The 12,235-nt window shown below is 33.6% G+C and overlaps 1 protein-coding gene and 1 long non-coding RNA gene across 2 annotated transcripts; one reads left to right on the top strand and one right to left on the bottom strand.

Annotated features, from left to right (window-relative positions):
• Positions 1-6,308: 6,308 nt before the first annotated feature.
• On the top strand, positions 6,309-9,949 carry LOC100259387 (ubiquitin-conjugating enzyme E2 27). The gene is made up of 5 exons (XM_002284330.4): positions 6,309-6,791; positions 7,310-7,358; positions 9,046-9,205; positions 9,428-9,511; positions 9,631-9,949. The coding sequence occupies exons 1-5, from the start codon at positions 6,614-6,616 to the stop codon at positions 9,736-9,738; spliced, it is 579 nt and encodes a 192-aa protein (XP_002284366.1). The 5' UTR covers positions 6,309-6,613; the 3' UTR covers positions 9,739-9,949.
• A 1,112-nt stretch (positions 9,950-11,061) lies between these two features.
• LOC104882373 (uncharacterized) lies at positions 11,062-12,051 on the bottom strand. The gene is made up of 2 exons (XR_788106.3): positions 11,501-12,051; positions 11,062-11,407 (listed from the first exon to the last, which is right to left on the bottom strand). It is a non-coding gene; the product is annotated as an uncharacterized LOC104882373 (long non-coding RNA).
• Between the last annotated feature and the right edge of the window lie 184 nt (positions 12,052-12,235).

Below are 12,235 nucleotides of genomic sequence, written 5' to 3' on the forward strand. Positions count from 1 at the left end.
GGAGAATTGATTGGTGGAAAGTGTTTATGTGATGCTACAAACATTATCCTTTGATATATTGTTTATGTGGGACCGTGGGTTCTTGGGTGAAAGTCCCTAAAGCCCTCGAAGAAGACATTTCGATGTGGGTGTATGGGGTTGGTCCTGCCCTTGGGTTTTAGTCCCTAAAGACATGAGGTTAGTCCTGCCCTTGGGTATGAGTCCTAGAAGACACGGATACCCCGCCCTTGGGTGATGTCCTAAAATAGTCATTATTATATTGACCGAGTATCTTGTGGAGCATTGATATCTGATGTGTAGATTGGTGGAGGTTAACAATTTATCAGTTGTGAAAAGATGGATGAGGAAAAGCAAAGATGAAACTAGCAAACATGTGCATACATGTTTGACATGATTACATATTTGTTAATGGTTATAAAATGTATATCATGCACGCTATTAAACGTTTAATTCAAGGTTTTTAAGGGTATGCTTATGATGGTTATAAACTTTCCTACTGAGTTGTGAACTCACTTTATCCCTTCCACCTTTAGATACAGATCAGAAGACCTATGCAGGAAATAATGCTTGAGCAATGCTTTATTGTGATTGGATGTTGTTTGCTCGCATTGAAAGTTTATTGAGGCTTTGCCTTTTATATTAAAGACTGAATCTTTTTGTAGGAATAATGTAATATATATATTTGTCAAATACATTTGTAGTATGGGCTACCCGTAGTGAACCATAGGATTTTGGTATATGTAAATTAATGTAGTACAAGTTTCTTTTGTGAAACGAAACATATTTTGTTAACTAATAGTTACAAAGTTTAATATAGGATGAACTCTTTATAATAGGTTTTGCATATTCTTTTTTTACACAAAAAATCAAGTGGGAATAAGGGTCTCCAAAAAGCCCGCGGCCCGCTTTAGGCCCGGCCCGTAGGCCCGCCCCTTTAAAAAAAAACTACAAAAATAAAAAGTATTAAAAAAAATATTCATTTCAAAATTTTATTCATTGAATGTATAATTACATTTAAAAATGTGGGAAAAGTTTACATCATTACAAAATAAATACATCCCAACTAGGTTGGCACCTATTTATTTGTCAATCATCTGTATTTTTCAACCACAAAAAATAAAAATAAAAATATAATATACATTTAGTCATTATTTTCTGGCGGTGATGGCGAACTATCATGCATCCATGAAGATCTTGATAATTTTAAAGATTCCATATCGGCAAGCATCTCTGTTTCTCAAATGGAATCGTACATCCTTTTATCTGCTATTTCCCAATCTTTCACACATATCCCTGCTTCAATAACATCTGGCGCTAAGTTGCATCGTTTTTTACTAACTACTCTTCCACCTGCACTAAAAGCAGCTTCTGATGCAACTGTACTCACAGGAACTGTTAGTACATCACGAGCAATTATAGAAAGCACATGATATTTGTGTTGATGTGATTTCCACCATATTAAAATATCAAAATCTTCTTGATCTTCAAATGAAATTATATTAGTATTAAGATATTTATCTAAATCAGATGTATTATTTGGAGAACTATTTGTTGTCTTTTTTCGACTTTTCAACATTTCTAGAGCTCCTTTATAAAAAGATGAGGAGTTTGTAGATGTAGGTGGTAATTTAATAGTATTAATATCATTACCATATTTTTCTTTATAATAGTTATATAAATTATATAATAATGAATTTATTTCATTTTTAATTTCTTCAATTTTTATTTGGTCATTAAAATAAATAATTGTTAACCATTCATCCAAAGCTTCAAATTTCAATCTAGGGTCCACAATTAAAGCAATATAAAAAATTAAAGGTATTTCTCCTCAATATTTTCTAAATTTTTCTATCATTGCAAATATTGTATCATTAAACATTTCAAAACTTAAATATTTTTGAAGTACAATAAAAATATTAGTTATTTGCATAATAACTCGATTTGAAGTTGGATAATATACACCACAAAAAATGTTTGTTGAAGTATCAAAAATTTCAAAAAGATCTCTTAAAAGATCCGCAATATGCCAATCATAATCATTTAATGCATAAATATCTGCTTCACAATCATTGTTAATTAATTGTATTTCATATAATTCGACTACTTTTTTATATTTTGTAATATTTTGTAAAAGTTTATATGTGGAATTCCATCTAATGGCCATATCCAAATTTATATTTTTTCTTTTCATATTTAACATTTTGCAACAATCAAAAAATAATTCATGTTTTGCTTGAGAACTATTAATACTATATGCAATGCCTCTAATTTTTTCCAATGTACTATCAACATTTTTTAATCCATCCTTTACAATTAAATTTAAAATATGTGCACAACAACGCACATGAAATATTTTAGCATGATCTTCTTTTACTTGCCAATATCGTTTTAGTCTATATATTGCTGCATCATTATTAGCAGCATTATCTAATGTTATTGTCAATATTTTATCACGAATGCCTAAATCTATAATTTCATCATTTATTAAAGATGCTATATTTTTACCACTATGTGGAGCATTTATTAATTTAAATGAAATTATTCTTTTATTTAATTTCCATTCATTATCAATGTAGTGAGCAGTTATACATAAAAAACCAGTGTGAGTTAAAGATGTTCAAATATCAGATGTTAAACAAATATTTCCTTCAAAATTTGCAAAAAAAAATTTTAAAATTTCTTTTTGTGTATAAATTTTTTTCATAATATCTCTTTTAACTGTATTTCCAGACCAACCTTTAAATTGAGGATTAATACCTCGTTGAATTGTTCTTGCAAAATCATGAGTTTCCATCATGTTGAAAGGTTGTTATGCTCTTATTATATAATCAACCATTTCTTCACGACAGTTAGATTCATCATAAGAAAATGTTTTTAAATTTCCACTTTCATTTTTACCTAATTGCATATAATTTCTAATATCTACATTATTTTTAGTTTTACAATTTTCGTGATGTCTTTTTAAATGACTTGTGCCTGCATTTGAGCCACTAGTAAGAAATTTATTACAAATTTTACATTTTGCTTTTATTTCTTTTTTATTATTTTCTAAAATTATTTCTATTCTATAAAAAAAATTTCATATATTTGATGTAAATTTTTTGTTTGATGATATTTCATCACATGGACTAGATGAAGAAGCATTTTTCATATTATAATTATTGATAAAATATTATGCCAAAAATAATAAAGTAATAAATATAAAAAAAATGTAACAAAAAAATAAAGTAGTAGGGGTGAAGTATGTTACTCAATTAGAGAACCGATGTAGAAATTCCTAGCAAATTTGAACTCTTGGAGCCACCAATGCTTGTTTTGCACCACCAACAATATTGTATAATTTGAGGGAAAAATAAAAGAATTTGAAATATTGTAGAATGTGAGAGAAATAGAGAGAGAAATGGAGAGAATTTGATGAAAAAATGAAAATGAAGAAAATGTATTTATAGGAAGGTTTTAAAAAAAAAAAAAAATGGCCATGTGACAGTTGGAGGCTTAGCTCCAACGGTCACATGACCCACATGGGTTGGAGCCTTTAATTTTTTTTTTAAAAAATAATATACTTTATTTTTATATATATATATAACTAACTCAATTAATAAGCACAAAAGGAATGTAGCTCAGTTGGTTAGAGCCTTGAAATTTAAGCATGAGAGGAGGGGTTCAAATCCCCCCCTCTCCCTTCCCTTCCATTTTGGCTTATTTAAAAAAGCCCGCCGGCCCGGCCCAGCCCGGCCTGCCTGTTGGAGACCCCTAAGTGGGAACTCAACATTTAAATTTTTATATCCCCATATTTTTTTAGAGAACTTATACTAAAGTTTGGGTATCACTTGTTAAGTTTGAAAAAAAAAAAAAAAAACGAGGTATGATAGTGTTGCTAAAAGGAAACATAGGCATATCGTTGAAACTACTTGTTCTTTTTTATTATCTACATCTGTTCCTACTGAATTTTGGGGAGAAACTATTCTTTCTGCAATTCACTTAATTGATAAAATCCCTTCATCTCACACCTCTGGTCTGTCATCATTTGAAAAGTTGTATGACTATGCTCATTATTATTCTTCCTTAAGAGTCTTTGGTTATACTTGTTTTGTTCTTCATCTTCATGTAGAGCATAATAAGTTATATGTTCACTTTGTCATTTATGTTTTTCTATGATATGGTGAAGGGCAAAAGGTATATCGTTGCTTTGATATGATTAGTCATAAATTATATGTTTCTCATCATATTTTCTTCCTTGAGCATGTACATTTCTTTTCTATTCCTATCAAGTCTCATAATGCCTCGAAGTTTGAACTTGCTCACATTGTTCATTTCTTGGATGATACATTTAGTTTTCATACAAAGACTGGTACTTTAGTTTCTGATCATCATGCACATTTTTTTTCCTTCTACAACCACTCCTACTCTTTTAAAGATTGTGAATCCTCCTTCCTCATATTCTTTCCAACGTCTTCATAAGTCTACTCAATTACTAGATTTTGTTTATTCCTCTTATTCATATTCTTTTACATCATTTTTAGCTTCTATTCATAATTTTTTTGAGCCTCTATCATATAGAAAAACAATTCTTAATCCACTTTGGCAGCACACTATAACTGAGAAACTTTCCGTTTTGCATAAGATTGATACTTGAGATTTGGTACCTTTACCACTTGGTAAGAGTGTCATTGGTGCTTGATAGGTTTATAGAATCAAAACTAAGTTTGATGCTTAGATTGAGCGGTACAAAGCTTAATTAGTTGCTAAGGGGTTTTCTCAATAGTATGATATCGACTATGATGAGACGTTTGCTCTTGTTACAAAGATGACTATTGTTCATACTCTTAATGTAGTTGATTCCGTTTTTCAATGGCATATATCTCAGTTTGATATTAAAAATGTCTTCTTAAATGGTGATATTCAAGAAGAGGTCTACATGGTCCCTCTTTCTAGTGTTTCTCATAACCTTGGAGAAGTTTGCAAGCTTAAGAAAAACTTCATATGATTTCAAACAGACACTTTATACTTGGTTTGCAAAGTTCTTTGATGTGCTTACTTCTCTTAGCTTTCACTCTAGTGATCACGATCTTGCACTTTTTCTAAAGTGCACCTTTGTTGGTCGTATTCTTATTTCTCTATATGTTGATGATATGATTATTATAAGTCATGATGTTGATAAAATTGTAGTATTGAAATCCAATTTGACTTTTCATTATGAAATGAAGGATTTGGGTGCTCTATGATACTTTTTGTGTATTGAGGTAACCTCCTCTCTGAAAGGTTATCTTCTTTCACAATCCAAGTACACAATTGATATTCTCGATCAAGCTCACCTTATTGATACTAAGACTGTTGATACTTCTTTTAAGGCTAATGTTTGTTATTCTTCTTTTGATGGTAACCTCTTGTCAAACCCTACTTTATATTGTATTATTGTTGGTAGTTTGGTTTATCTCACCATTATACGTCTAGACATTGCTTATGTTGTTCACATAGTTAGTTTGTTGCTTCTCCTACTATAGTTAATTGGGTTATTGTTTTTCGTATTTTCTAGTATCTTTAAGGCTCTATATTTCAGAGTGTTTTATTTCCATCAACTTCCTCTTTAGAGTTGCATACCTATTCCAATGCTGATTGGGCCAGTGATTGATTACAAGTTTACAACTAGATTTTGTACATATTTTTTTTTTTGAAGATTCTCTTATTTATTTGAAGAGCAAGAAACGAACTATTGTTTCTTGATCTTCCACAAAAGCTGAATGTCATGCCATGATGTCTACCACCAGTGAGAGAGTTTGGTTATGTTAGTTGTTGATACGAGTGTTTATCTTTTTTGTCCCACTCCAATGTATTGTGATACGAAGAGTGTTATTCGCATCGCCTTTAACATGATACTCTCACTTTGCCTTTTATTCCTTCTTCCCCACAAATGGCGGATTTGTTTACCAAGTCACACTCGCTTCCTCGTTTTCGATATTTGGTTGGCAAACTTTCAATACTTCTTGCAACTGCATTGTGAGTTTATGGGGAATGTTAGAGTTATTTATTTATTTAGTTATTATTTCTCTATTTATTTAGTTATTATATTAGAATTATTATTATTATTTTTTGGAGCAAAGGTAAATTAGTCTTTATATTTTTTTTTATTATATCTATTTAATCAATTTTTTAAGTGAGCATCCATAATAAGAAACTCTAGTTTTTTCTTTTCTCTTTAAATCTTTTTTGAATTTCACAATTAACATTTTGAATTTAAAGATTTTTCTTCCATGCTTTCTTTCATTTAAATTTAAAACTTTTTAAACCAAATCTAGCTAAAATGATATTGCCCATCAAGCTAATTCCTTACCGGAATCAGGTGTTCCTCATCAAGCCAATTACCAAACGTCTCTAGCCGTCCAATGCTTAGAAAATAGATGGTGTACGAAACCACCGTGGACCAACATCCACCCCACCCAGATGCTCCCCTATCACCTTTTATGCCCACTAGCTTTTATATTCAATGATATTCACACTGAAAATCCTCTGTCAGTGGAAAAGAAAGAGAGGCAAAGTGAAGGCACGAAATTCAGAGATTCTGGTGTAGAACAGATTGAACAAGCGGAAAATTAGGGTTTTTTGGGGGTTGACGATGGTGGACTTGGGCAGAGTGCAGAAGGAGCTTCAGGAATGCAACAAGAACATGGACGTTTCCGGCATTAACGTGAAGCCTAAAGGCGACAGCCTCACGCATTTGATCGGAACTATTCCTGGGCCCATGGGCACGCCCTACGAAGGGGGCATCTTCCAAATCGACATCGTTTTGCCTGGTATATAATGATTATTGTTGCTGCCGTTGATTTATTTATTTCTTTGAATTCTTGTGCTGAGGACTCTGCTTTTAGCAGTGTATTGTGATTGGGGTTTCGTTTGTTTATTGAAATTGGGGATTCGGAGGGCTTTATGGTTTTTTGAGATGGGTGTGAATTGATTGGGGTTTTTGATTGGAAATGTAGCTTTAGGCTTTGTTTGGTTGCCGTGAAAAAAGTAGGAAAAGGAAGAGAAATGTAGAGTTCCCTTGTTTGGCTTGGTTTAGGAAAGGTTTCAGTTTTTAGAGACGAGAATTGTTTGGATGTTCTCAGCAATTAAAGGAGGCTTTGGATTCTGACTTCGAATGCCAACGAATTGTTTGATTAAATTGATCGAATGCTTTATATTACACCAAAATTCAAAGAATTTTTTTTTTTACTAGTTAATGGTTATTTATGAGTTCTTTGCTGTTTATTTGGGTTTCAAGAGAAGGAAACATTCATATTCTTTGACATTGTTAATGCTGGATTTTTTGCAGATGGGTACCCTTTTGAGCCTCCAAGAATGCAATTTGCCACGAAAGTTTGGTAAGGAGAAATTATGTATGCTATATTCTTTTTGGCCTATGTGTTATCCTTTTCTAATTGATTACAGATGGGGCATATTTGTTTCAATTACATCGGACCTTTTCATTATCCATATGAGCTATAGGAGAAATTCAAATGTTTTATATCCATGTGAGCTTCATTGTTTACATATGTGCATCTTCACATGATGACTGGGATTTGAGCATAATGGAAGAAGCTAATTGGAAATTTGGAATGACAACTTCGACCACTGGTTATGCCATATGTGTACTTTTTTTTGTTAGGCACAATAAAATTGAAAACAACTTTTACACTTTCATTTAGCATGGATCCCATTGCAACATCAATGGTTAAGAGAGATCAAGATGTGTTATTTACTTTAGTGGAACCGTTAAATTTTGGTGGATTATATTATGGAGAAAGAAGTAATAATATTTCATAAAAATTTAGACTCTCAGAGCCTCTTCTCCCCAAGTGGTTTGTTGGGAGGAGCGTGTATAGTTTCTAATGTGGTACACATTTGGTTTATTGTTACTGCTTGGGTGTTTCTTTATGTGCCTTCACATGGTTCTAGCACAGCTGTTGCTTTTGACTTTTGAAGCTCTTGTTTCTCTGGGATCACTCTAGGAACTAGGAATTATGTGATTTTGTGCATGGAATGGTTCTAAATCTTGGGCATTGGTCTTGTCTATCATATATGTATTGGGCATTGGTCTCAGTTCTGGTTTCAGTTTGGTGTTAGTAGTTCCCAATAAAATTTGGTTTTCGCCTGAAACTTATTCAATAGAAAGCATAAGAATCCTAAATAGATTGTGAGAATTCAGAATTCTTGAAAAATGGAAAACTACACAATCATGTTGTTGTATACAATTGATACTAGAATTTCTAGCTAAACAAGCAATTGCCAAACTGGTTAGCATTGCATGATTGATTTGCTATGCCATATTATGCTATATGTGCTATCACACCATATTTATGTGTTTTTTAATATAGCAAATGGAACATTTCTAGTCTACTGGATTAGTTGGGCAGTCAAGTGATAAGCTTCAAATCATTAAAGGAAAAAAGTTTTAAAAGGAACCCATTCCACCCTCATTTGCTGCTGCCTTCTTGAAATTGATTCTTTTTGGGTTTTTTTCAATCTAATCATTTTTCAAATATTTTTGTCTGCACAGTTTTGTAATTTGTTTCATTTTTTTACACTTGTTCTGCACCTGAGAGGCATCTTTTGGATGTAGGAGGATTTCAACTCTTTGACAATAGTTGCATTGCATGACAAATATGCCTCTTTTGGCACACAGCTACATGGATGAATAGTTATTTATGGTTTAATACTGGTATATTGATGAATGTTACAGCTGGACATTCCATGTTGACTGTCTCTTTCAGTGTATATTTTTTTATGTACATATATATTCTCAGTAGCGAAAACTAGATGGATGAAGATTGTGGATTAACTAAGTTTGATGCTTAAATTATGTGGTTTTTAAATGGACTTCATATGGCTGTTTAGGAATAATAGTTTTGGATTTGGTCTGCTGTCTTGAGGCTTTTAAAGGTGATTTATTTTGCTTGCAAATTTTTCACTCCTTCGTGCATGATAAAGCATAACGTCAAATAATTGGTCAGTTCATCTTTGAGACGAGTAACATAAGAATCCTTTTTGCATGTGCATCACATATTCAAGGCACCCTAATATCAGCAGTCAAAGTGGAGCAATTTGCTTGGACATTCTGAAGGACCAGTGGAGCCCTGCACTTACTCTGAAGACAGCACTCCTTTCTGTACAAGCCTTGCTCTCTGCCCCTCAACCTGATGATCCTCAAGACGCTGTGGTGGCTCAACAGGTCTAGTTTGCTTCTAGTCTTCCTACATTATCTCCTTATTTATTTTAGTCTTATTTTCTTGTTAATTAAATTAGCAGCTGTCTATGGTCATTCCATTATCTTAGAGACTAGCAGACTTTGTAGTTTGCTTCCAATCTTTCCTCAATACTGCTGCTTATTTATTTTGTTTATATATTTCTTTTGCTATCGTGCTAAATTAGTTTCTGTATGTGGATGTTGCAGTATCTTAAAGACTATCAGACCTATGTTGGCACAGCTCGATATTGGACAGAAAATTTTGCATCTTCTCGTGGACTTGAGGAAAAGGTATTATCATCTTGGCTTAAAAAATTACTGAATATGGTATAAACATTCATCGACCTCTCTTCACTATTGTAATTTTTTGAAAAGTAAATGTTCATTAAGTTACTGTTGGATTTGTACAGGTACAAAAACTTGTGGAGATGGGCTTCCCTGAAGCTTCAGTAAGGAGTACCCTGGCAGCTTTTGGTGGTGATGAAAACTTGGCTCTTGAAAAGCTCTGCTGTGGCTAGGGCATCAGCACCTATGCTATTGTCTTACTCAAAGCTTATGTTCCACCATGAGCGGTTAAAAATTACAGAAGGATACAAACGGTTTATAATATAAGCTTTATTTATCTGTTATTATCCATTAAAACCTTCTGTTTAGTTGTTTTTTCCCCTTGCAGATGTTACCTACTCACCCCTTGTGGGCATAGCTAAATTATCGTCTGATTTTACTGCATCCATGTCAATGTAACCTGATTGACTACCAACTTCTGCTATGAAAATAGAGCTAGTGGAACTAATTGTGAATGGGAAGTTGAAAATTTTCAACTCACATATCCAGTATCTTTCTTTTCACCTCAGCTACTGGTTTTCATAATAAGGTAGAAACTACAAAGATAGGGTTGGGGAAAATTCGGAAGGTTCTGTTTAGGAAAGGAAATGCAAAATGGCCTGCTGGATGAAATGATCTTGCTTGTATTTGTTGATGCTGGGTTCCCCATTCTCTCCTTGGAATGATCTGGGGTTGGGTTGGGTGGATTTGGGGCCATTCTCTAGGTTGTGGGCGGTGGGTGAGGTTGAGCTTTAGTAGAAGCATTCGTTCATTGTAAATTTTGTATTGGCATTGACAAGACCCACGGATGATTCTGAGCTCTTCTCACTAAAAACTTTGTATTGGCACTGACAGGACCCGGAATGATTCTGCAACCCTTCAACTCTTTTGCTCTTTGCCCTGGACCCATGAAGGATATCGCAGTTTTTCTAGTCAAGTGTAAGCAATGTCATTGTAAAGTGAATTCTTGTAAGAGAACTGGTTCCTCTTGTGGGTGACATTGGATTTGGCTGTAGATGGACAATATCTTTGGTAATTTCATTTCTCTTGGGGATATATTTCATTAATTCCCATAAGATCTCATGAACTTGCTGCTTAACATAGACTCAATGTGATTAAGGCATGGCCATTACTTGAGGAATTTAAAAAGACTTTGAAACAGTCATGTGTTTTCTGGTGAAACTTTTTTCAGTGTTGTGCTCCTAGCCAAGCTTCCATTTTAGTATAAGAGCTTGGAGTTGCTCAATTGAAATTGTACTGAATTGATGAAATTGGCCTGCTGGTGAAAAAGTGGCTTGAATGTTCCGAAGATCATTAATTGAATGTTTAGCTTACCAATTAATTGCCAAAGTAGCAACATTAATTCTTTATTTGTGGACTGCAATTGGAGCTCTTAATCTAAATGGAATTGTTGGGGGCGCAGCAGTGCTGACTTGCCTGAAACATGGTTTTTGGAAATAGGCTTGGGAATGGTTATGATGTTGAATGCAATAAAAGGTATGATTTGATCTGACAAGTGGTGTTAAGAGCTCTGTGGCCAAACTTGATGCAACAAATTGATTGCCATTTACCAAATACACTCTTATGGCATTGTTCAAAATAAAAATAAAAACCCTTGTGACACTGCATCTCCATTCATTGAGCCCTCAAGTTAGGAATATTCTCGAGTATGGGTGCAGCAGTCGCAAAAATCCCAAATCTCTGCCCATGTTTTTGACCTTCAGTTGCTATTTTTTCACCGACAAATTTGAACACAAAAATCCATCTTTATTATCACATTGATTGGTGCCTTGCCTTCAGCCACATACAACCCATCTAATACTGACTCCTCGTTTCTTATTCTTCTTCTACTGAAGACGACTCCTACCATCCCAAAATTAACTAAATTTTCATATTCAAGCCAATATATATATATACATACATATGCATCATACACTGGTAGTAGATGGTACATACCATTAAACTTGAGAAGTCTTTTCTAAAGAAAAATCAACGGCACTGACAAACAACGACCGTCCTTCTGGGATAGGGTGGACAGAGCATCATCAACAACATAGCCAAAACCAAAGCCAGCACCAGCCCCCAAAGCATTGAAGAGTTGTCTTCTGAGTCTGAGCAGCAGATCCCCATTTTCCCTTGTGATGAAGATGAAGAAGAAAAAGAAGAAGAGGAATGAATGAATGAATGAATGGGCTGAAAGTAGTGGGTGAGAATTTAGAAGAAAGGTTGAGGTTATGAGAAGGCTATGAAAGTAGTGGAGGTCTATCCACCGAAAGTGGGAGGAGATGAAACGTCTCTTTCATGAGTTAGGGAGTGTTGGCTTTGTTGTGCTCCTTTTGGGCCCTTTTTGACAGCAACTGGTGCGTGTGTTGGATCCAAAGAATTGTGTGAACCATTGCGCTCTCATTCTTTCATTGGAAGAATCTCACAAAATAATTTCATTGGTGTCATTTATCCCTTTGGAAAAAATCCCCCAAAATAACTTCATTGAGGTGTCAAACATGGCATATGCATTTGACAGGTGGGAGTAGGAAATCATTACATTTGGATTACTTATTATTACGAGAATGTGCATAAAATATAGTTTTCATAAAACCTAAAAATTACCCATTTAAGTTAGATTTGATTGGATATATCATATGATAAGATAAAAAAAAAAAAGAATATTATAAATAATAATAATATTTTAAA

Source organism: Vitis vinifera, chromosome 17 (genome assembly GCF_030704535.1).
Source record: "Vitis vinifera cultivar Pinot Noir 40024 chromosome 17, ASM3070453v1".
Taxonomy (NCBI): Eukaryota; Viridiplantae; Streptophyta; class Magnoliopsida; order Vitales; family Vitaceae; genus Vitis; species Vitis vinifera.